The 27496-nt window shown below is 36.2% G+C and overlaps 1 protein-coding gene across 8 annotated transcripts in view; it reads left to right on the top strand.

Moving 5' to 3' along the window:
* LOC105470866 (tumor protein p63) overlaps positions 1-27496 on the top strand; it is a 275494-nt gene that overhangs the window by 102675 nt on the left and 145323 nt on the right. For all 8 annotated transcript variants that reach the window (XM_011723136.3, XM_011723139.2, XM_011723137.2 and 5 more), the window contains exons 2-3: positions 10884-11012; positions 11783-11915. In XM_011723136.3, the coding sequence (XP_011721438.1) occupies positions 10884-11012; positions 11783-11915 (262 nt within the window). The remainder of the gene's footprint in view (positions 1-10883; positions 11013-11782; positions 11916-27496) is intronic.

Here is a 27496-nt window from a genome sequence, read left to right as displayed (position 1 = left end):
GAGTTATCCAACCTCTATTTTTATACTAACCCTTTCAGGCTGTGTGAATTAAGCCATTCATCTATTCAACAAATGTTTATGAATGCCCAGTTATTATATCAGGAATTCTGTTATGTGTAGGCATGTGAGATATAAATATATCTTCAAGATTCTACAGTGTCAAAATTTCCCTAATTGTTCATTACTTTTTTATGGTATGTAATTTATATTATATTTAATTCTTAATAATGATTTATTTTCATAGGTTATTGGGGAACAGGTAGTATTTGGTTACATAAGTAAGGTTTTTAGAGGTGATTTGTGAGATTCTGGTGCACCCATCTCCCAAGCAGTATACACTGAACCCAATTTGTAGTCTTTTATCCCTCACCCTCTTTCCACCATTTCCCTGGGTCCCCAAAGTCCATTGTGTCATTCTTATGCCTTTGCATCCTCATAGCTTAGCTCCCATTTATGAGTGAGAACATACAATATTTGTTTTTCCATTCCTGGGTTACTTCACTTAGAATAATATTCTCTGATAATTTCTTTGCATCTCTACAGTGGAGCTGGGGCAGTAACTAATGGAGACATTTTGCAAGAGTAGAAGATAAATACAATTAAATACACCTGGGATTCAAATCCACTCCATCTCCTCTATTCACATTCTGTATTCACAAGCTTATGGTTATGGAACACCTTCGTGCTAAGCACTGTTCCAGGCCCTGGGGATGCATCCGTGAGCAGGGCAATCAGGTCATGTGAAGCTTACATTCTTCAGGCAGTGGGGTGGACCAGGGTGCAGGAGAGACTGACAATCAGCATGTAAATATATGACACAGTCTCAGATAATTGATACAAAAACATATGGGGTAAGGATAAACCAGGGACGGATTTCTTTTTCTCCCCTACTTCTCACCATAATTTGCACAAATGTGTTGCTTAATAAATAAATCCTTATGATTTGTATCAGATTTTAGTACTAGATACTACTTTTTCAAGGTGTTACCTCATTCTGAAAAAAAGTCTAAAGGTTGTGATTTGTATTATATAAACCATATTTCCTGTCTTTAGTCAATTTTGTATATTTAATTTACTAAAAATGAAATTTACCAGGACAAATAATTAAAACAGACATAATATTAATAATTATTACATTGAATGTTAAGGAATTAGGTAAACATGGTAATATGAAGTGTATAAACAAGACAGACCCTGTAAAGTCCACTTTGAAATAGGGTTAAAGCATAGTGAACAGAAAATATAAAAAATAAAACATAGGACTTATGGGGACTAGGAATATAAATATGTAAAAATTAATAAAAGGAAATTGTTCATGAATGGCAAGGTGACTAATTTTAAAGTTTAAAACTTCTCTTTTTATGCCACCAAAACTTAATAATACGTATCCCGTTGTGATAAAGTAAAGTACATTTTAAAGACTCTGATTTAAGCTATTTTAGTACCAAGAGTTGGAAGAAATAAAGTCAGGACAGGTGAACATATATATTTCCCTCACTTTGAAGGGAACCACATGAGGGAATTTAGCAATATGGGGGCAGATGGTGGGGGAGGACATCCTGCTTTGGAAAGTGAATGTGTGAGTTCTCAGCTGTCTGCCATGGTTCTGTGTTACTGCTGATTCTTCAGCACAACACATATATAGCCAATACAAATGTAAAATTATTTTGCCGGCTGGGTGTGGTGGCTCACGCCTCTAATCCCAGCACTTTGGGAGGCCAAGGTGGGCAGATCATGAGGTCATGAGGTCAGGAATTTGAGATCAGCCTGACCAACATGGTGAAACCCCGTTAAATTTTGTAAAAATACAAAAATTAACCAGGTGTGGTGGCGTGCACCTGTAATCCCAGCTACTTGGGAGGCTGGGGCAGGAGAATTGCTTGAACCCAGGTGCTGGAGGTTGCAGTGAGCCGAGATCGTGCCATTGCACTCCAGCCTGTATGACAGAGTGAGAGTTCATCTCGGGTTGAGGGGAGGGGGTATTTTGTCATCATTGTTAGTGAATCTTTAGAATGAAACACGTACAGATTAGGCAAATTTATATTTAAGAAAAATCCATAAACATGTATCTTGTTCCTCCATATAAACGTCACTCAGTCTTACTCTCTGGGTGGGCCAGTCATCTTATCACTGAGTAGCAGTAGTCCAAAGAATGAGGCTCAAGACCTTGGTCTGCCACCTATTGATGGAATATGTGATCTTGACAAGTATTTTAATGTTGTTCAGCTGTAACATGTTGATAATAATATTCATTCTATGACTTCGAACCATATAAACTTGGTAGCATTCCACCATTAACCTACAAAACAGTAAGTTCCTAAGGTTCAGTGTAATACATAATTCATAATATGACTATCAAGTGGAGTATATGTGAAAGTGGTTTTGTACTGAAGTATTACGGGTGTGAATCATTTTGTAGCAACAGGCTATTGAATAATATCTGTGTGATATATCATGCTTTCTGAATTGGGTCACCAGCCCATATTTAAAGTACTAAAATATTGATGTGGATGATAAGAAAAATACATGAACAGTTACAATAGAAAAAAATCAAGTGTGAACCAAGGATCCTGCCTCATTGGTCCAGGGTCACTTCTTATTTCCAGGTCCATATCTGATTGCTCGTAATTCCCTGGGTTGACAAATATTAACCCAATGATCTCCCACTTCTGTTTTGTACTCCACATATAATGGTCCCAGAGAAAGTTTCTACAACTTCACAAGTGTTAACTCAAACTGCAATTTATTTTAAAATCTTTAAAGGTCTTTTATATACATCAGGTGTTGGAAAACTTTTTCTACACAGGGCCAGAACATATTTTTGACTTTGTGGGTCACATGGTTGCTATTGCAACTCCTCAACTCTGCTGTTATAGTTCAAAAGCAGCCATATAGCAATACCTAAATAAATATGACAGTGTCCTTAAAAGACTTCACCTACAAAAACAGGTGGGATGTATTTTGCCTGTGAGGAGTAGTTTGCTAACACCTAATCCAGATGAAAGATTACAGTGCAGATTCTTAACTAAGCTTTCAGCGATGAGACTTGGATTAGGAATGTGGATTAAGGTCTATAAAATCTTTGAAAATCAAACCCAATCACTTATATGTATGTCAGTATGTATATTTCATTTTTACTTTTTTTGTTTATTATATAAGATTGTTCAGAACTATCATCAGATTCCCATAATAGAGTCTATAATTGAGAAAATGTTGAAGGCAACTGCAATTGGATTATTTTCTGCATGCATCGGACTAGTGTCTGAAGGTTTTAGGGCAGTAAACCTTTCCTCAATTTTTAAATCTCTCACTCAGCATTCTGAGCTGTCTCACAAAGAGTGGGCAGCCTTATGTGGTACAGATATCTATCTTGGCTGAAGTTGCAAAGTCACTGTTAATAAGTTAAGAGTTTGGACTAGATGACTTCTAACCATTAGACCTTATAATTTTTTCCAAGAAGGTCTACTTTTTCTTTTTACATATTTTCTTTTCTTTTTGTCTAAATTCAATTTGTCACATTGTTTAATCCTAAGAAACCTCCTCTACAGGTTTCAATTTCCCCATAGCCCTTCCTGAGCTCCATTTTCATGTATCTCAGTCGTGGATGTTACATGCATTTTCCATCAAATTTTCACAGTTGTGTAAAACCCTAATGTATTCCAAACTTGATGTCATGGTGATTATACTTATTCAAATGTCTCCTAAGTTCTAATTTGGGGGCAGTTTGTCAATAAATACCCTATTTGTAAGCATGCAGGTTACTATGTTTGCACGCTATAATGTTAAAATGGCATTTTAAACAAGATACTCAAGTATTCCTTATCTTTGTCTTCTACCAAATGCCAGATTCTAGACTGAAATGGGTCAGAATATTAACTGAGGAATTTAGTACAGTGAAGTTTGATAACATGTTTTATGTTTGTGGAGTTAGACAGTACAGTTTGCAAAAGTGCTAACTGTACACTTTATATCTGAAGAGCTTTGCACAACGACCCAGGATGGCTAGGCTCCAGAACTAGATACTTGTGGACTTCCTGTGGGATATGAGTCAAATCCCTATGAGTTTCATTTATAAAAAGAAAGGAGTAGAGATTATGAGAAATAAAGCCCTTTCTAGTTTTTCCCTTCTACAGATCTGTCAAAAAAAAATAAGGAAAATAATATTTTTGAGTGCCAGTGTCTTATTAGTTGGGGCAACAGACCTACCTACACAAAATGGAAACGCCGTTTCAATGTGGGTAAATTTGTGGGTAAATTATGATAGAATGAACTAAGGACAAGAATACTTAAAGCATGCCAAATTGAGACTGTGAACCTAAACAAGATATACAAATATTGTATCCTTTCTAGGTGAGCTCACTGTTGGCAAATGTAAAGAATATGACTTGGGGGAAGATGGTGGATTATGTAAAAGGTCAATTTGTAAGGGCTCAAGTATGAAAACAACCCGTAGGATACAGCTGGTGTATTAGTTTGCTTTCATGCTGCTATGAAGAGATACCTGAGACTGGGTAATTTATAAAGAAAAGAGATTTAATGCACTCACAGTTACACATGGCTGGGGGAGGTCTCAGGAAACTTATAAAATGGCAGAAGGCACCTCTTTCACAGGGTGGCAGAAGAGTGATGAGTGGAAGCAGGGAAATGCCAGATACTTATAAAACCATCAGGTCTCATGAGACTCACACATTATCAGGAGAACAGCACAGAGTGGGTGGTGCGGAACCACCCCCATGATCCAATTACTTCCACCTGGTCCTGCCCTTGACACATGGGGATTATTACAATTCAAGGGGAGATTTCGGTGGGGACACAGAGCCAAACCTTATCAGCTGGCTAAACAATTTGTAAGGAGGGTTTGCTCCAAAGAATGGGCGACAAAGGTGATTGGATTTTGTCAAGGATGCAGGGTTAATGATTGTAAATTCTCTGTCACAAAAGGAGTAACCTAATGAAAATTCTGCTTGAAAAGGCTGATCATTACATAATCCTTTAAGTTAGGAGAAAATGCTGACTAACGAAAAAGGCAAAAAGGTTTAGTGGGATGGAGAGCATGAGTGAAGGGGATTATATTCAGGTAAATCATTACCTTTAAGAAAGAAATTGGTTAGGATATTCCAACTCCCCTCTCTTGTCTTTTGTAATTCCAACTCCCCACACCTGACTTTTGTAATAAAGCCCCTTGAAGCCCCGAGAGGGGTAAAGTTGCCTCATTTAATGTAGCCAGTCTAAGACAAAAGTGATCTAGAAGAAAATGAGTAGTAATGAGGGTATTTTTTTGACCCAAGGTCACAGATGGAAGGGAGGGATAAGTTTCATATAATTATTTTATTTTTATGTGACACTTTAAAAACTTGAACAGACCATTCAAACACACTATCTAATAAGTTTAATTCAGCAAGTATGTCCTGGATGCAAATGATGTAGCACTTTTTGTGATAGAACCAATGCATTGACTACCAGGCTCTGTATAAAAATTACGTAGCACATTTAAAGAAAACCTCTCAGCCACCCTCTGAGGGAAGCATAGTTGAAGAAACTAAGGTTCAAAGACACTGAGTAACTTGGCCATGGCCTCAAAGCATGTCATTAGTAGAACTGAGATTGAACCTAGGTCAGCCGCATTCCAAAACTTGTAATTCTTCCACTCGATCCTCAAGGAGCTATAAAACCACAAGAAATACAGAGTTGAGAGAGATATGTTTCACCCACAAATTACCTAAAATCCTCTGCAGTAGATTAATTGTTGAACAAGCAAAGTATGACAAAGTAGCATTGATGAGATGAAATAAAAGAACAAAGTTCAAAGGAGAAAAACTATACTTAAATTAGGACCTAGGAAGTACTATGTAAGGAAGAGTACATTGAGGGTTGGGTAGGCATGGGAAAGGCAGTGGGGTGGAGATCCTCGTCTCCATGCTGTCATGTGCAAGGAAGCTGAAGTTTGAGGAATCTGGAGGCTTGTCCAGGTTTTCACAGCTGATTATGGTGACATTAGAAATACAGGGAAATGACTTTTAGGAGTCAGAACCTAGGAATAAAAGTGAAACAAAAAAAATAACAAAATAAGTACAGACAGGAACCAGAACTTACTATGTGGAAATAAGGGAAATAATAGATGATGAGTATGGAACCAATGCTGTTTTTCTCTGTTCTGCTTTAGAGATAATGTCTTTCTTCTATATAACACTCTTTTTAGAATCTGCCTTGGTCTTTATTATTGAAGATGTTGGTCACATTATCTATCAGTCTCTTTAGAAACTAAATCTACACTTCTGCCAACTTAAAAACTCTTACTTTTTCAAATCTCACACACTAATATCATTATTGTTGAGAGCCTACTTTGTTTGGTAACGTTTACCTTCTAGTGCTCACCTGGCTTTCAAGCTATCAGGCATCCTGTTTAGATCTTAGGATGTTGGAGATGTCCTTATGGGTCCATGTATATGGCCACTCATATGGGAATTTATCTGCATTTTGGTTTTTGAATAATTCATGCCTTTGTTCACTTTTCATGCCTTTGTTCACTATTTTTCACATTATGAATTGCATTTACTTTTATTTTTCCTATTTTCTTGTACTTCAGTTCTATCTGAAGACAAATTTTAATGTGAATCAAGCATATTCAAAAGTGTCATCATGAGAGTATTTATAAATTTCACTTCAGTGTTAAATCCATTAACTTTTACTTCTTCTCTACTCGCTATTTGGCAGTAAATAAACCAAGTAGGCCACAATCTCAAAAGAAAAGTGAAGAAAATTAATGTAACCTTTTAATTTAAAGATACTGGATTATCAGATGGTCTTCTAATTATAGGGACCTCATCAATTCTGATATCCCACTCTTCCATTTCTACCAATTTAACTTTGTTAATTCCTGCCCTATATAACTGTTTTGACCTCATAGAGACATAGTTTTCTTTCTTTTTTCTTTCTTTCTTTCTTTCTTTCTTTCTTTCTCTTTCTTTCTTTCTTTCTCTCTTTTTCTCTCTTTCTCCCTCTGTCTCTCTCTCTTGTTCTCTCTCGTTCTCTCTCTCGTTCTCTCTCTCTCTTTCTCTCTTCCTCTTTCTATCTCTTTCTCCTTATCTTTCTCTTTCTCTCCTTCCTTCCTTTTTTTTTTTTCGAGACAGTTTCACTCTTGTCGCCCAGGATGGCATGCAGTGGCATGATCTCGGCTCACTGCAACCTCTGCCTCCTGGGTTCAGGTGATTCTCCTGCCTCAGCCTCCAGAGTAGCTGGGATTACAGGCACCTGCCACAACGCCCAGCTAAGTTTTGTATTTTTGGAATAGACAGGGTTTCCTTGCCCTAGACCCTCTTCCTGCCCTCTCCAATCTGAATCCAAAGCTAGTCTTCACAATTCCCTTAATTCTCTGATGTAACCTGTTCAGTGAAACAACAGTAGTATTGTTTTTATCTATTTTTTGTTCCTTTCCCCAGTGGTATAAACTGAAGAGAATCACATAACTGTGTAGACTGGGATATGACAAATTCATATTTTCTAACCTGATTCACATTTCTAAACTCTCACCTTTTTCCCCCAAATTGTCACTTAATGTCTGACCCCCTCAATATTCAGCAGATGGCCTTGTCTTCCTCCTGCTTCATCAAGAAAATTGAAGTCATCAACCTTGACTTCTATTTATCTTCTATGAAAATATTTATATCTGTGCTTAATTTTGCCATCTACTTCATCCTAGAGTGAGGGGTTAAGGGGTTTTAGTTCAAGACTATCCTCTCTACCTATGCCTTGACCTTTTCCTACCTGCCTATTGCAGGGTTTCTTACCATGCCATTCCCTTTCTTTCCAGTATCTTGAAATTTTCTCTTTCTACACTAGGTCCTCCCTCTTTAGTCATAATTTAGGTTCTTCTAATCCAATTGTATCCAAAAACATTTCTTTTTACACACACCTCCATTTACTCCTCAAAACACTAAAATATTTTGAGGGTATCATTAATCTATAGAAGGTTCTAATGTCAAGGTTGGCAACGACCTCCTTATGTCAAATCTAGTAGGTATTTTTCAGGTCTTATCTTCCTAGATCCCATTGCCATTGAGTAATGTTGATTATTTTTAATTTTGTTTTTACTTTGGCTTCTAAAATACCATAAATTTCTCAGGGTCTGTCTGTTCTCAGGTTTTCTAAGTGGAGCCCCGCATACCTTTTCTCATTGCACCTATTCTGCATAGGTCATTGTATCGATTTTTACCCTATGAGGAAGATTTCTGTTTCTAAACTTGTGGTCTGTTTTTCTTCCTAGAGTGTAAGGCTTATTTAAGTTGGTTTCACTTTTTACATTGAGGAAATTGTAGATTTACATGCAGTTGTAATGAATAATACAGAGAGATCCCATGTACCCTTTACCCAGTTCCCTCAATAGCAACATCTTGTAAAACTACCATATAATATAAAAACTGCCATAGTGACATTGATAAAATCCAGTGATGTGACTCATAAATCCTCAGTTCTACTTGTACTTATTTGAATGTGAATATATATATATGTGTGTGTGTATTTCATTTAATACAATTTTATCACATGTGTGGATAAAACTAGGTTTGAGTTCTAGGTACTTAGAACTCAACATGCTAAAATGCAATTTATCATCTCCCTTTCTTTAAGCCAGATCTTTCAACTATACTTACCGATGTAGTTAGTAGAATCATCAACCACACGGTTCAATCAAGCTGGAAACGTAAAGTCATCTTTGACTCTTCATTCTCCTTCACTAGTAACACAACCAATATATGATTTAGTCTTTTTACTAATAACTGACTTTGTCCCTATCTTCTCCATTCCCATTGATTTTGCCCTTTCGTAGTCTTACTTGAACTGATGCAGGAACATTCTAAATAGTCACTTTACCCATAAACTGACATGCTGTAAATTCTTCCATCACACAACTTCCAGATTTACCAATACAAAACATAGTCTGACTGTGTCTGTCTCATGAATCAAATCCTTTAATACTGACTGTGGTGATAGATACTCTACTCCACACATGTGATAAAATTGTATTAAATGAAATACACGCACACACACACACACATATATATACTCACATTCAAATAAGTATAAGTAGAACTGAGGATTTATGAGTCACATCACTGGATTTTATCAATGTCACTATCGCAGTTTTTATATATATGGTAGTTTTACAAGATGTTGCTATTGAGGGAACTGAGTAAAGTGTACATGTGATCTCTCTGTATTATTCATTACAATTGCATGTAAATCTACAATTTCCTCAATTTAAAATTTATTTAAAATATTTTGAGATATTTAAAATGTACATATCATTTATATATATTTTAATGATATATATATCATTTAAATATATAAATATATATCATTTAATATATTTTGAAATATGTAAATACACACACACACTCACCACAAGTACTGACATAGCCTTTTTAAAAACATAGTATATAAGTTTCTTCTTATCTCTCTGGCTTAATCTCCCAGCATTCTCTGCCCAAAATTTTTCACCATATTAACAGAGTTGCTTGTGATTTTCTCACACATATCAAGCTATTTTCCATTATAGTATTTTGTTTATGCTGTTGTCACAGAGTGCCCACTCTGTACCATTAGCTCTTACCTGACCTGCCTAATTTTTATCAGTTAAGACTCTTTCCTTCACATTGTTCGTCTTTGTTTTTGTAGTGCTGTCTACACTGCTAACACATTAACTGTAGGTTTGTTTTCCTGTCTTTCCTTCTATACCATCAATTTCTAGAAGATGAGACACTATTATACACCTTTTATTTCCAGTTTCCATTATGCTTCCTGGCAAATAAATCCTCTATGCATGTTTAACTTGAGCAAATGAATGTGCTATCGCAGATAGCTTAGAAATCAGCATTAATAAATCTAATACTATTAACTTCTACTGTATTACTAGACCAGAACACACATTTGAAATTTGAAGGTGATTGACTATCCTAATACAGTATTTTTTAAAATTCTTTATAACAGGAACAGTAACAATTAAGAACTTAACCAATTTTATCCTGGGATAAAATTAGTCTACTGATTATCACAAATCACATATTAAGATGATCTACCCACATGATATTTAGATTTGGAGAATGCATCATCTGAGAAAGCTGATGTTTTCCTCCAAATATATAGGAATAAATGTTTAAAAAAATAAGTACAGCAAACTTCAGGGCTCAGCAGCAAAATGAAGCAAACAAAAATAGGATTCATTTGCAAAGTGTTCAGATGTTTGCTTATTATTAAGTCTAACATACAATTCTACACTTTAATTAAGAACCACCCACACATCAAGGTAAGTAACTGGCGATAAAAAATTAAAAAATATTAGGTCCACAGGTTTGAGTTTATTGTCCCTGAGTGTGATTCTAAGATTGTGGTTATGGGAGAGACGATTAAACTGAGGAAAAAATTTAAATTTTCTGAGCTCATTTCTGTTTCCGGGTTCTGTTTCTTACCTGCTGGTGGCAGAATGGGCAGATAATCATTTGAGACTCTTACAAAATGGGTTTAATGATAGGTCAGACTTGCTGTCAGATTTAATGAGGAAATGTTTATTCTCTTTTCAGAATCTACAGAACACAGATGTTGGATAGTGGAGGTATAGAGCATAATAATACTATTAGTTAGGAAAGGAGAGCTTTAATAGAAGATGAGATTGTCTAGCATTGGAGGTCTGCCTGATTTTCTGGCAAAATTGGATTCATTACACTGCCTGAAGAAATGCCAATTGTGTAACTTGTAACATGTGCTACATATATACCTGCATGATTTTATAGATTCACTTGATGTTTTCATGATAGAGTATGCTTTAATTTAAATATTCAGTGTCATAAATACAGAAAGTATAATACTAGTTTCATTTTTGTCCTTTTAAGTTTCGTAGAAACCCCAGCTCATTTCTCTTGGAAAGAAAGTTATTACCGATCCACCATGTCCCAGAGCACACAGACAAATGAATTCCTCAGTCCAGAGGTTTTCCAGCATATCTGGGATTTTCTAGAACAGTAAGTATAAAACAAGCAAGAAATGTTATGCTTGAACTAAATAGGTATGTGGGTGGTCAAAATATTGCTTAGTAGGGTATGTTTTTTCTAGAATCAGTAGAAGTTATTTAGGAAAAGTTAATGACTCCAATGCCATCGCTTTGTTCAAAATTCAGTGGTGATTTTTTTCCATTTCTAACTCCAAAAGATCCTTACTAATCCAAGGTGATGTAATTTTGGAGGGCCTAAGCCCTTCTGCACCAAATTCATTTCCCCAATGTTTCTCTGATACTCAGAATCCATTCCTTTGGCTTGAAGACTTATCTACTTTTATAATGCAGGTATTCACTGAGAAGATAAAATACTAAATTGTGTTGTTTATACCTTGCTGTGAAAAGTATTATTATTTCTTTATTCAAAGCAGGTTTGTATAAGTGAATAAATTAAGAAAAGGTAAAAAGAGAATTTCAGTACACTGGAGACCCTTAGGAATAGAGTATAAAATACTCTATCACAGATGCAGCCATTATTTCCTGCATCATACCCAGTAATTATCTGAGGAGGGCAGAGGTCATGATCCCCATTTAACAAATGAGGGTTGGATTTGAACTGCTTGAAATTACACATTTCATAAGTGATCGAGCCAGGACTCAAACCTAGGGCTTCTAACTTCAAGAAACCAATGAGCCTTGCTGACTTTGAATTAGAAAGTACTTGTTGTTAACAACAGCATGAGTATGTTTTAGTCCCTTTCCATGCCTAACTCACTTTTTTTCTTTCCTATGTGTTAGGCCTATATGTTCAGTTCAGCCCATTGACTTGAACTTTGTGGATGAACCATCAGAAGATGGTGCGACAAATAAGATTGAGATTAGCATGGACTGTATCCGCATGCAGGACTCGGACCTCAGTGACCCCATGTGGGTGAGTGGCATGGGCTTTCTCTTCAGTCTTTGGGCCTATGCTATTTATAGCTCTGTTAAACCTATCTTTTCAATAGTGTGTAAAAAGGCTAGTGGCTCTGAATGACCAAGGCCTTTGGGAAGAGAGTCAACATTGTTAGCTGAGAGAAGATTTGGTGTGGATTATGGATTCTGGGTCTGCCTCAAATATCTATAATATATGTGTTTCCATTCGTATGGGGAGGGAGATTATTTACATCTTTTATCTTGATCATTCCCCATGTCAACCCCAATTTAGAAAAGATGGTACCAGCTCAAGGCTTTCTAGCTGGTAGGGACAGCAAAATAATATATATATATATAAAAATAAATTTCTGATTCATATATATATATATATATATATATATATATATATATATATATATATATATATATATATTTGACAGAGTCTCACTCTGTCACCCAGGCTGGAGTGCGGAGTGCAGTGGCATGATCTCGGCTCATTGGAACCTCTGCTTCCCTGATTCAAGTGATTTTCCTGCCTCAGTCTCCCAAGTAGCTGGGATTACAGACATGCAACACCACACCTGGCTAATTTTTCTATTTTTAGTAGAGACAGGGTTTTGCCATATTGGTCAAGCTGTTCTTGAACTCCTGTCTTCCTGTGATCTGCCCACCTCAGCCTCCCAAAGTCCTGGGATTACAGGCATGAGCCACTGTGGCTGGCAAAGAATCAGATTTTAGATCTGAATCCTATCCAGAGCACTTCCTACCATAACAAGCCGCTTCTCTATCCTTCTTTAATGCAGGAGGAATTTATGCACATGAATTCTATGTGCATATGCAGGTTTAAGTACCCGGTGATAGAATAAGAGGGAAGAAAAAAGTAATACATGAAACAGGCTTTTCTTGGCTATACCACTGAGTCACTCATGATCTCAGGCCCCAGTTACTCATTTATAAAGTGGTGAGATCATAGATGTTACATACTTCCCAGGTAAGCTAAGGAGTTTAATGGGTTAATCGTATTAATACACCTTTCTGAGATGTTTAGATTTCCTGTGTTTGTGCATTTTCATAATGTTGGTAGATTTTCTTTCTTTTTTTTTTAATCACTTATTTACTGCACAAGTCCTGCTATCTTTTCTACCAAAAATTTCTAGAAAAATAGTGGGGGTAAGTTAGACAGTGGGATATCATAGAGTATCTGTTGACAAGATTAAGGGGAATTATTTTAAAATGGCTTACCTTGTTTGATATGTTTTCTTGGAATTTTTGCTGTGTACATTTGGATATAGAATATACTGCTTAATATTGGGAGGAAGTCAAGTGGAGAAAGGCAAGAGGAAACAAAAAATGAAAGTTATAACTCGGCAAATACATAGATGCTTTGTCACTAATTTGATTAGGGAAAAATACATTTTTTCATTGGCCCCTTTCATTCCAATACAGATATAGTTCTCAATCCTTGAGCCAGTGAAATGAAACTATCAAATAATTCCAAGGGGCAGGTCATTCAAGGCCTTGGAATATGTCATAATTCAACATCAATATGTGTAAACTCTGATTTGACAGTTAAAAATTAGGACATTCCCAATTCTCATAAAATATCATCTCTTAAGTTGATGGATAGGATCCGCTTAGGAAAACCTGTTATTCTCTCCAGGGATTTTCTGTTCTGAGTCTTGGACTCATAAAAGTTGGCAAAAAGTTAAAGAAGTTAAAAAATGAAGAATTTTCTCTTACACACTGAAGCATGTAGTTTTTTGCTTGTGTTTTGAATTTTGTTTTTTTTATGAGCAGAGTCTCCCTCTGTCTCCCAGGCTGGATTGCAGTGGTATAATCTAGGCTCACTGCAACCTCCGCCTCCTGGCTTCAAGCGATTCTCCTGCCTCAGCCTCCCAAGTAGCTGGGGTTACAGGTATGTGCCACCACACCCAGCTAATTTTTGTATTTTTAGTAGAGACGGGGTTTCACCATGTTGGCCAGGCTGGTCTCGAACTCCTGACCTCAGGTGATCCACCCAACTCGGCCTCCTAAAGTGCTGGGATTACAGGTGTGAGCCACTACACCCATTTCTAGCATGTAGCTTCTTAATGTGCCATGTTGTTTCTTACTTCCTTGTATTCTTGGAAATGTTCTCCTGGAAGATACCATTCACATTTTTTCTCCTCTCTGAATAATTCTTCTTTGCCCCGTAATGCCTAATAATTACTTCTTACACAGTGTTGTAGTTGTTTATTTGTCCTAAAGGAGGACAGGGCTGTGCTTGTCATGCCCAGTGCTTGAATGTACATAATGGGTCCCCATAGGAGGAGATTCAGAAAGAGCCAAAAGACAAAATGAAAACAAATGAGGTTTTGCCAGTGAGGTAAATGAAATAGGGCACTTGGAGGCATCTGTATTGAAAGGAATGTAAAGGTAGAGTGAGAAAGAATTTAACGGAGTAAACTTGCCTCTCTGTGGCTGCTCTGTCAGTACAAAAAAAAAAAAAAAAACCCTATGACTATTCCAACATTTTTATATTCTCATATATGTCCATGTGTCAAGGCCACAAAAATGGAGTTGGATAACAAGAATGGAAAAATGGTAAACTTACCCAGGATGTTAATGGCTAGTGTTCTGGTTTAGAAAGTAGGGAGTAGGATCCTTTTAGATTTTTAGTCTTTCTGAACTGCTACAACAACTGGTGTGAGGCTCTTTTGTTCCTGTTACTTGGTAGCGTATTTTCTTTACTCTTTTCCATGTATAGGTTAATAGCTAAATAATTCCTAAAGTCTGCAAATAAACTACTTTCCTCTTAAATACAATATTCATTAAGTGAGGATCTTAGCCAAGCATTCTCTCACTATACAAGAAATAGGAACTTATGGACATGAAAAAATATGTCAGATTCTTAGAGACAGAAATCTTGAAATTGAGAAATTTAACCCACTTTTACTGATTTTTTGATACAACCTAAACATTGATAACTAGTCATGAAATGGAATCACCATGTTTTGTTCTGATTGTTAGCAAAGGATATTTGAATGGCAGAGAATGTGTGCCTTTTTAATTCGAATTATTTTAATATCACTGAAAAATGAACTCCATTGGGTTAGTAAATAAAGGTGAGCGGAGTCTCTCCAAACAATTTGACATTTCAGTCTGTTGTCAAGGAACTTCCAGGTTCTAGATTCTGTTATCCAGTATGTTAGTTTAGGCCAGGTGCATAGGCTCAAGCCTGTAATCTCAGCACTTTGGGAGGCCAAGGCAGGTGGATCACCTGAGGTCAGGAGTTCGAGACCAGCCTGGCCAACATGGTGAAACCCCATCTCTACTAAAAATACAAAAATTAGCCGAACGTGTTGGTGGGTGCCTGTAGTCCCAGACACTCAGGAGGCTGAGGCAGGAGAATCACTTGAGCCTGGGAGGTAGAGTTTGCAGTGAGCCAAAATTGTGCCATTGTACTCCAGCCTGGGCAACAAGAGCAAAATTCCATCTCAAAAAAAGAAAAAGAAAAAGAATATGTTACTTTATATCCCATGTTTGTATTATTCATAGACTGTGTAAGCATGCCTGTCATGTCTTCACGAGGTAGATGATAATATTAACACTTAAAAGTTCTCCCAGAATGATTGATGCTAACTACATAACTCTTACTTTTGCAATTTTTTTTTATTCTTTGTAAACTTTGAAGGAAACCCTTTTAACCTGTATCAGATTTTTCCCTAGGGAGTTGGTGGTAATTATTTAAAACTATTCCTTTTTATAAATACTTGTTGAATCATCCCAGATATATGTGAGGAGGCTTCAGCTCTAAGTATCAAAAGACCAATATCTATGTAGCCTATTTGTGTCTGGAAAGGCTTAGGCAACAGCTCTTAGCATAATGCCCTACATCTTACATAATCCAAGATTCATAGATATATCAAGCACATACAGTAGGTCTAGTCATAATAATTTTACACCTATGATCTTTGTGACACAGATCATGATCTCTATCCTTGAGAAGATGATAACACAGCAGAAAAGGCAAATGTGTATAAAATTATCTATGAAAAGTAGTTAGATATATGTGTTTATGTGCTTTTATAAGGCATAGAAAAAGGAATGATTTAGTGTGCCTGAAATTGGCAACACATTGCAGAGAAAGCAATTTTCTATTTAGGCCTGAAAATATGAATCAAATTGATCAAAACAGGGAAAGGAAAAATAATCAGGTTTGGGTATAAAAATAATTGACTATAAAAACATAATGTGAAGCTCATAAGTATTAAAAGATAAGACTAAAAACTTGGCTAAAGTTCATATTAAAAAGACATAAACTTTAAAAATTGTAATTCATGACAAAAGCTTAATAAACCCAATAAACTAAGTATTCAAAATTTAATAAGAGAGATAAATTTCCCCAATTGGAAAAAGATATAGGCAATTCACAAATGATTAATGTACAAATGTTTAACAGATTCGAAGTGTTCAAACTCTCCACTAATAAAAAATTGGGGAATTGAAATAATGAGGTTAATTATTATATCTTTCTGATCAGCAAAAATTTTAATGATAATAACCAATGCTGGTGAGATTGTTGAGAAACAGGCAACCTTTTCATTTCTTATGAGAGTATAAATTGAAATCATATATTGGAAGGCAATTTGTCCATTCTAATTTATTTAATTTTAAAGACACTTTCCCTTTGGCCTGTAAGTTCCAGTTTTAGGTATTTATTCCACAAAACTATTCAAATGTAAATAAGGACCTACACACACGCACACACACACACAGAGAGAGAGAGAGAGAGAGAGAGAGAGAGAAACGAAGGCTTCATTGCAGCATTGTTTAAAATAACTAAAATGGGAAGTCCAGGTAAAATTGTATAGCCTTTAAAGTTTTAGAAAGGAGTCTTTGAAGTGGTTGACTGGATTCATCATATGCACCTGCTCCATGGAGAGGAGCTAAAATGGCAAATAGATGGTCACATTTTGAATAGATCATCTAAGGGAGAAAACTGGAATTCACCGAAAAGTCACAGGAAGCACCAAAAAAAGAAAGGAAAGGGAAGTGAGGGCTCGCTGGGAGCCTGGAGAGGCTCCCTAATGTTGGGCAAGGGTAAGTGGGAGACCCCTCACAGTCCACATTCCCACCACAGGCTCCTATAGTGCTAGCCAAAGAAGAACCCTTTGACCATCATGGACCCTGAGACTAATATAAGGAGCTGAAGACCACTCAACAGTATTGCTTGTGAGAGAGAGAGAGCTCGTGCTGAATCCCACAAACCTCTGAGTCCTCAGCAGCTGCAGCATGGCACCATTTCAAAGACGCAGCCACCACCAGACTGCATCCTACCCTGATGCCCAACAGCCCATGCATCTCCACATCCTTGAAGCACCATTGACATCCCCTGGCTGGATTGGCTGCCACCAAGACTGAGGCAAGAGCCACAGGCAGTGACCCCTTTATCCCACAACAGAGTAGCAGCCACACATTTTCATGTACCTCAGGATAAATTTCACTGCCCACAGCTGCTGCCACTGTGGTGGGGCTGAGATGCAAGCAAAGTACACACTCTCAAAGCAGCTCTTTCCTTCCCAGTAGGAGGGCCATGGTGTAGCTGCTGTGGCCCTTACCTTAACGTTGTACTGGCCTCCCAGGGGATCACCCTGCTTCTGCTTACCACAACCAGTGCCCGCACACACCACCAGGGGGCCTAAGGACAGGTTCGCCCAGCTCGGCCCTACCCCTCAGTCCCCAGGAACACCATCCAGGGGCCTGAAGATTGCTCACTTCAGTATACCACCATTGGCACCTGAGCATTCCTTCTGGTCATGCCCACCCAAACACTGCTGCTACCACCATAACTGCCACCAACTTACACACATCACCTGCAGGCCTGGGGGCTGGCCCACTCAGGCTGGCACAGCCACTGTCAATACCAGTGTGGAAGAATTGGGTCCCAGAGGGTTGCCTCGCCACTGCAAATGCGATTACCCATGACATGCCAGCCCCCCAGGGGCTCAAGAACCTGCCTACCCATCTACTTACCACTGCCGTTTGAACCGCCTGAGCAAGCCACCTGGGGGCCCCAAAATTGGCTTGCCTGGATTCACTAGCAATGGTACCAGTGTACACTGCCCTAGGGTCCAAGGACAGGCACACTCAGCCCGCTACTGCTACTGCAGGTGTCCAAAGGCTGGCCTACCTGGTGTCCAAACCCCAGCAAAAGTTTACTACAGCCTCCACTAACAACCACACCCTAAGCCATGAAGAAAATAATAGACACTGCTGATGCTGTTTACAACTGAAGATATTATACAGAGGCTACAGGACAGTACATACTGAGAATAGAAGCCAAAATTTCCTACTCATCTAATTTCATAGATAACATTTTTAGGAAAATGTCCTCCTCTATGAAAGCAAATTCAAAAAACTTATAAGAAATGATTATTCTACCAGATGTGCATATACCAATATAAAGACACAGGAAGCATGAAAAAGCAGGAAAATATGACACCATCAAAGGAACACAATAATTCTCCAGCAATAAATCCCAGTTTTAAAAATTTAAAAACTCATTTAAAAAATTATTAAAGTCATAAAATAAATTCAAAATATTGATACTAAGAAATACAGTGAGACGTAGGAGAATACCAAAAAGCAATAGAAGTCAGAAAGATAATTCAGGATATAAATGAGACATTTACCAAAGAGATAGATATCATTAATAGAACCAAACAGACTGAGCGCAGTGGCTCATGCCTATAATCCCAGCACCTCAGGAGGCCGAGGCGGACAGATCACGAGGTCAAGAGATTGAGACCATCCTGGTCAACATGGTGAAACCCTGTCTCTCCTAAAAACACAAAAATTAGCTGGGTGTGGTGGCATATGCCTGTAATCCCAACTACTCAGGAGGCTGAGATAGGAGAATTACTTCAACCTGGGAGGCAGAGGTTGCAGTGAGCCAGGATCGCACCATTGCACTCCAGCCTGGGTGACAAAAGCGAAACTCTATCTCAAAAAAAAAAAAAAAAAAAAAGAGACATTCAGAAACTGAAGAATTTACTAAGTGAAACACAAAATACATTTGAAAACTTCAGCAATAGACTAGATCAACCAGAAGAAAGGATCTCAGAAATTGAATACAGGTTTTTAAAAAATAACCCAGTTAGATAAAAATGAAAACAGAAAAATAAAAGAAAATAAAGATCAAAGCAAACATAACATATAAGATACCACAAAGGGATAAAACATTAGAATTTTTGGTGTTTCTGAATCAAATGAAAGGATTAGAAAACCTATTTAACAAAATAATTCATAAAAACTTCCCAAGTCTAGCAAGATATTAATATATCCACATATAAGGTTCAGAGCTCTCTAAATAGACACAGTTCGGAAAGGTTTTCTCTACAGCACATTATAGTCAAACTTTCAAAAGGCAAAGAGAGAATTCTAAAAGCAGCAAAAAAAAAAAAAAAAAAAAAGAGAGTAAATAAAAGTTTAGTCACTTATAAAGAGACTCCCATCAGACAAAGGGTGGGTTGCTCAGCAGAAACCCACAGGCCAGGAGCAAAGAGAATGATATATTCTAAGTGCTGAAAGAAAAAAAATGTTTGCCAAGGATATTATACTCAACAAAGTTATCCTTCATTAATGAAGAAGATATACTCTTTCCCTATAAGCCAAAGATGAGAGAATTTATTGCTACTAGACTGGCCTACAAGAAATGCTTAAGAGAATTCTATTCCCTGGAAACAAGGGAAGGATATTTACCATCAAGAAAACACATAAAAATATAAATAACACTGATACAACAAACACAAAAACAAGGAAAAGTCTCAAATGTTAACATTACAGAAAACAACCAAATCACAATTATGAAAAAAATAAAAAAGGATAATCAAAGCATATGTAACATATAACATAAAGTGACCAACTGTTAGAGAAAGAAGGGAACAAAGACTACACAAAAGCAGTAATTAATGGCAGGTATAAGTCCTCATATATTAATAACAACCTTCAATCTAAATGGAATATACTTTCCACTCAAAAGATACAGACTGAATAGATTTTTTAAAAGACCCAAATATAGTATGTATTATATATTATATAAATATAATATATTAATATAATATATATACACACATACACACGCAAAACAAACTCATCTCACCTGGAAAGACATACATAGATTGAAAGATGGAAGAATAAATGGAAGAAAAGGAATGAAAAAAGGCATTTCACGCATATAGAAACCAAACACTAGCAGGACTAGCTACGCTTCTGTCAGATAAAACAGATTGTAAGGAAAAAAAAAAGAAACAAAGGTCATTATGTAATAATAAAGTAATCAATTTAGCAAGGGGATATAACAATTCTAAATATTTATGTACTCAACACCGGAGCACCCATATATATAAAGCATATATTATTAGATCTAAAGGCAGAGAAAGACTCTAGTACAATAATAGTTGGAAACTTCAACACTACACTCTCAGCATTAGACAAATCATCTAGAAAGTTAACAAATATGGGATTTAAACTGCACAGTGGACCAAATTGCCCTAATGGACATTTACGGAACATGTTTTCCAACAGCTATGGAGTTCACATTCTTCTTATCAGCACAAGGAACATTCTCAAAGATAGATCGTATATTAGGACACAAAATAGGTCTCAAAAATTTTTTAAAAATTGAAATTACATCAAGTTTCTTCATAGACAACAATGGAATAAAACTAGAAAAACAATAGCAAGAGGAACTTTGTAAATTGTACAGATACGGGCAAATTAAATAACATGTTTCTAATCATTGGGTCAAGAAAGAGGAAATTAAAAAATTTCCTGAAACAAATGAAAATTGAAACACAACGTATAAAAAACCTATGAGATACAACCAAAGCAGTGCTAACAGGGAAGTTTATAGTAATAAATGCCTGTGATCAATAAGGTAAAAAGATTTCACATAAGTAATCCCACAATGTACCTTAAGGAAATGGAAAAGCAAGTACAAACCAGATAGAAGATTAGTAGAAAGAAAGAAATAGTAAAGATCAGAGCAAAACTAAACAAAATACAGACTAAAAAAAATTGCAAAGGACAAATAAAACCAAAAGTTGGCTTTTTGAAAAGATAAACAAAATTGATAAACCACTTGCTAGACTAACCCAGATAAAAATAGAGAAGACTTAAGCAAAATCAGAAATGAAAAATATATCACAGACAGGCAAAAGATCATCAGAGATTATAATGAACAACTATATACTAAGAAACTGGAAAACCAACGAGAAATTGACAAGTTCCTGGACACATTGCAACCTACTAAGGTTGAATAAGGAATAAATAGAAGACCTGAACAGACCAATAACAAGTCATGAGATTGAATCAGTAACCCACATGTAAAAAGTCCAGTACTAGATGGCTTCACTACCAAATTCTACCAAACTTTCAAAGAACTAGCACCAATTATTCTCAAACTATTTCAAAGAATTGAAGAGGTTGGCATTGTCTTTAACACATTCTATGAGGCTAGCATTAACCTGATACTGAGACCAGACAAGGACATAAAAAGAAGAAAAAAAAAAAAAACTATAAACCATATTCCTGATGAACATAGATGCAAAAATGTTCAGCAAAATACTAGCAAACTGAACCAATAGCACATTGAAAAAGTGATACATCAGGATCAAGTAGGATGTATCCCAGAAATGTAAGGATGATTCAACATATGCAAATCTATAAATGTAATACATCAATAGGATGAAAGATGAAAAACATATGATGATCCCTATAGATAAAAAAAAGCATTTGATAAAATTTAACATCTCTTTATGGTAAAGAAAACTCTCAATAAACTAGGCATAGGCGAAACATGCCTCTACATAATGATGGCTATATTTAATCCACAGCTAACATCACACTGAATGGGGAGATGCTAAAAGCCTTTCCTCTAAGAACTGGAACAAGAAAAGGCCACTTCTAGCACTCCTATTTAACATCGCACTGAAAGTCCTAGTCAGAGAAGTAAAGCAAGAGAAGGAAATAAAAGGCATGCAGACTGGAAAAGAGGAAGTCAAATTGTTTGTCTTTGCTGATGATATATCTGAGAAAACCTACACTCATCCTAAAACCTCTTAGATTTGATAAATGAATTCAATATAGTTGCAGGATACAAAATCAAAATACAAAAATCGGTAGCATTTCTATACATCGATAACAAACTAGCTGAGAAAGCAATAAAGAAGGCAATTTCATTTACAATAACAACAAAAGTAAAATACCTAGGAGTAAATTTAACCAAGAAGGCAAAATATCTCTACAAAGAAAACTACAAAGGAAGAGGAAGAGGAGGAGGAGAAGGAAGAGGAGGAACAAAGAGGGAGGAGGAGGAGGAGGAAGAAATGCAACAACATTCCATGCTCATGGATGGGAAGAATGAAAATGGTTAAAATGACCATGCTGCCCAAAGCAATCTATAGATTCAAAGCAGTTCCTATCAAAATGCCAATATTATTTTTCACAGAAAAGAAAAATCCTAGAAATCATACGGAACAAAAAAGAGCTCAAATATCCAAAGCATTCTAGAGCAAAAAGAACAAAACTGGAGGCATCACATGAACTGGCTTTAAAATATATTACAAGCCTAAAGTAACCAACAGAGCATAACACTGGTATAAAAACAGATACATAGACCAATGGGACATAATAGGAAATCCAAAAATAAATTCAATATTTCCGGCTAACTGATTTTCAACAAGCGCACAAATAACATACATTGGGAAAAGGACACACTCTTCAATAAGTGGTACTGGGAAAACTGGATATTCATATGCAGAAGAATGAAACTGGATCCCAACTCTCATCACATACAAAAATCAGCACAGATAAGACTTACATGTAAGATCTAAAAGCTATAAACCACTAGAAGAAGACACAGAACACTTCAGAATGTTGGTCTAGGTGGAGATTTTTATGGATAAGCCCTCAAAAGAAAAGACAAAAAAAAAATAGACAAATGGGACTATTTAAACTAAAAATGAGGCTATTAAACTAAAAAGCTTCTGCACAGCAAAGAAAGCAATTAGCAGAATGAAGAAACACCTGCTGAATGGAAGAAAATATTTGAAATTATCCATCCGCCTTGGGACTAATATCCAGAATATATGAGGAACTCAAGTCAACAGTAAAAATAATCCTGTAAAAATGAGATTACTGATATCAAAAGATATGAAAAGACATTTTTTTTTAAAAATGTAAAAATGGCCAATAACTATATGAAATCGTCAGCATCACTAATCATCAGGTAAATGCAAATCAAAATCAAAATGGGATATCATCTTATCCCAGTTAGGTTATTTTTCAAATGACAAAAAATAACAGATGTTATTGAGGATGCAGAGAAAAGGGAACTCTTACTCACTATTGATAGGAATGTCAATTAATATAACCACTACAGAAAATAGTATGGAGATTTCTCAAAAATTTAAAAACTATCATAAAATCCAGAAATCTCACTACTAAATATTTATCCAAAGGAAAAGAAATCAGTATATCAAGAAGGATACATGCACTTACATGTTTATTGCAATATTATTCACCTATGTGTCCATCAATTAATAAACACAATTTGGTGTATATATACACAATGGAATACTATTCAGCTATAAAAAAGGAATGAAGGCCAGCCAGGCAGTGGCTCACGCCTGGAATCCCAGCACTTTGGGAGCCCACGGCAGGCGGATCACGAGGTCAGGAGATCGAGACCATCCTGGCTAACAAGGTGAAACCCGGTCCTTACTAAAAATACAAAAAAATTAGCCAGGCGTGGCGGCGGGCGCCTATAGTCCCAGCTACTTGGGAGACTGAGGCAGGAGAATCACTTGAACCTGGGAGACGGAGCTTGCAGTGAGCCGAGATCCCACCACTGCACTCCAGCCTGGGCGACAGAACGAGACTCTGTCTCAGGAAAAAAAAAGGAATGAAATGTTTTCATTTGCAGCTACATGGATGGAACTGGGAGTCATTATGCTAAGTGAAATAAGGCACAGACAGACAAATATTGTAAGTTCTCACTCATAAGTAGGAGCTTAAAAATTTATCTCATGGAAGTAGAGAGTAGAATGGTAAATAGCAGAGGCTGGGTAGAATGTGTTGTTGGAAAGGGGTGATGAAAAGAGATTGGTCAATGTGTACAAACATACATTATAGAAAAGCAGAATAGGGTGGCTATGATTACCAACAATACATTATATATTTCAAAGTAGATAAAGGAGAGGACTTGAAATGTTCTCAACACACAAAAATGATAAATACTCAAGGTATTGAATACTCCAGAAATACTAAATTGATCACTACACATTCTATGCGTGTAACAAAATAGCATATATATCCCATAAACATGTAAAATATTATGTATCAATTAAAAAATATTGAGGATCCCAAAAGGTAATAAAACTTTGGACTCTGATAGGAAGGAAACTATAAAGCAAATAATAGTTAACCCCACCGTTGAGAGACGATAGTAGTAGTTATGATGTGTAGTCGTTTTTATCTTGATCATATTGTTTATGATCCTTGGTGGAACTTCTGTATTTGTTTGGTATAAAGTGCTTTTTATTTTTATTATTTTTATTTTTTTATTATACTTTCAGTTCTAGGGTACATGTGCACCACGCGCCGGTTTGTTACATAGGTATACATGTGCCATGTTGGTTTGCTGCACCCATCAACTTGTCATTTATATTAAGTATTTCTCCTAATGTTATCCCTACCCTAGGCTCCCACCTGCTGACAGACCCTGGTGTGTGATATTGCCTGCCCTGTGTCTGAGTGTTCTGATTGTTCAATTCCCACCTATGAGTGCGAACATGCAGTGTTTGGTTTTCTGTCCTTGTGATAGTTCGCTGAGGATGATCATTTCCAACTTCATCCATGTCCCTGCAAAGGACATGAATTCATCCTTTTTTATGGCTGCATAGTATTCCACAGTGTATATATGCCACATTTTCTTAGTTCAGTCTATCATTGATGGGCATTTGGGTTGGTTCCAAGTCTTTGCAATTGTGAATAGTGCCGCAATAAACATACGTGTGCATGTGTCTTTATAGTAGCATGATTTATAATCCTTTGGGTATATACCCAGTAATGGGATCGCTGAGTCAAATGGTATTTCTAGTTCTAGATCCTTGAGGAATCACCACACTGTCTTCCACAATGGTTGAACTAATTTACACTCCCACCAACAGTGTGAAAGCGTTCCTATTTCTCCACATCCTCTCCAGCATCTGTTGTTTCCTGACTTTTTAATGATCACCATTCTAACTGGCGTGAGATTGTATGTCATTTTGGTTTTGATTTGCATTTCTCTGATGACCAGTGATGATGAGCATTTTTTCATGTGTCTGTTGGCTGCATAAATGTCTTCTTTTGAGAAGCGTCTGTTCACATCCTTTGCCCACTTTTTGATGGGGTTGTTTGTTTTTCTCTTGTAAATTTAAGTTCTTTGTGGATTTTGGATATTAGCCCTTTGCCAGATGGGTAGATTGCAAAAATTTTCTCCCATTCTGTAGGTTGCCTGTTCACTCTGATGATGGTTTCTTTTGCTGTGCAGAAGCTCTTTAGTTTAATTAGATCCCATTTGTCAATTTTGACTTTTGTTGCCATTGCTTTTGGTGTTTTAGTCATGAAGTCTTTCCCATGCCTATGTCCTGCCTGTTATATTCTGGGGAAAATGGTGCAGAATTGATGTATCTTATCATATATTTGATATAATTCAACAATGAAACAATTTGGGCCTGAGATTTTTTTTCTGGGACACTCTAATTGTGAATTTGATTCTCTAATAGTTATAGGAATCTTGAGATTATCTATTTTGTCTTGGGTGAGTTTGATAAATTGTGGTTTTTGAGGATTTGGTTAATTTCATCAAAATTGTTGAGTTACATCAAATTATTGGGAATATGTTTTATTTTATTTGTTTTTTGAGACAGTGTGTCCCTCTACACCCAGGCTGGAGTGCAGTGGCATGATCTCGGCTCACTGCAGCCTCAACCTCCTAGGCCCACCTGATCCTCCCATCTCAGCCTCCCAAGTAGCTGGGATTACAGGCATGTGCCACCATACCCAGCTGACTTTTTGTGGTTTTTTATAGAGATAGAGTTTCACCATGTTCACTGTTCAGACTGGTCTTGAACTTCTGGGCTCAAGCAATCCTCCCACCTCAGCCTCCCAAATTTCTAGGATTACAAGTGTGAGCCACTGTGCCAGCTACTATCCTTTTTAATGTCAGAGGAATCTGTAATGATATCTTCCACTTTCATTTATCATATTGGTAACTTGCGTTTTCTCTGTTTTCTGTCAGTCTTACCAGAGATTTATCAATTTTATTTATCATTCAAAGAACTTGGTCAGCTTATTGGTTTCACTGTTTTTCTCTCTTTCTATTTTCAACTTGATTATTTCCAGCCTTATTTTCTTTCTTTTTCTTTGGGTTTATGTTTTTTCTTCTTTTCTGAGTTTCTTAAATTAGAAGTTTATATTATTGAGTTGAGACTTCTAATGTTAGCATCCATTGCTATAAGTTTTCTATTAGACACTGCTTTAGCTGCATACGATACATTTTGATATATTTATTTTTTATTTTGTTCAGTTCAAAATATTGTCTAGTTTTTCTTGAGGCTTCCTGTTTGACCCATAAGTATTTCAAAGCATTTTGTTTAATTGCTAAGTTGGACATTTTCTGTTATCTTTCTGTACTAACTTAGTTTAATTTCATTATCGTCAGAAAACATACTTTGTATTATTTCAAAAATTTTTAATTTATTAAGGTTTCTAGAGTCATGATATTGTTTATCTTGATGACTGTTTTATGGCACTTGAAAAGACCGTTTAATGAGCTTCTGTTGGGTGGAATGTTCTATAAATGTCAATTAGCTATAGTTGACTTGTGGTATTGTGCAGTTCTTTTACGTCCATTCTGATTTTCTGTCTAATAGTTCTATTAATTACTGAGAAAAGAGGTTTGAATTTTTCAACTGTAATTATGAATGTGTCTTTTTCTCCTGTCAAATGTGTCAGGTTTTACTACATGTATACTGAAGCTCTGTTGTTGGGTGTGTCATATTTAAGATGGTTATATTCTGTTAATGAATTGACCCTTCTATTAATATGTAATATTTCTCTTTATTTCTGATATCTGATAATTGCTTTATTCCAAAGTCTACTTTAGTCTGTATTAATATTAATATAGCAAATCTAGCTTTCTTTTGATTTATGTTTGCATGGTAAATTTTTTCTCCATCCTTTTACTTTTAACCTACTTTTATTATTAGGTTTGAAATGAGTTTCTTCTAGACAATATAGGGTTGGATCATTCTTATGCATTATGATAGCTCTTGTCTTTTAATTGGTGCATTTACATCATTTACATATGATGTAATTATCAATATGGCAATTTTAGGACTACCATTTGTTAGTTTTCTATTGGTTCCCTCCTGTGTTCCTCCCTTTCTTTTTATACTGACTTCTTTTCAAATTATTTAACCTATTTTTAGTATTCAATTTTAATTTATCTATTTTAGTTTTGGCTGTATCATGTTTTTAGTGATGGCTCTAGAAATCTCAATATTC

Source organism: Macaca nemestrina, chromosome 2 (assembly GCF_043159975.1).
Source record: "Macaca nemestrina isolate mMacNem1 chromosome 2, mMacNem.hap1, whole genome shotgun sequence".
Classification (NCBI taxonomy): domain Eukaryota; kingdom Metazoa; phylum Chordata; class Mammalia; order Primates; family Cercopithecidae; genus Macaca; species Macaca nemestrina.
The sequence above is the reverse complement of the archived record's forward strand: the minus strand, read 5'-3'. Positions and strand labels throughout refer to the sequence as shown.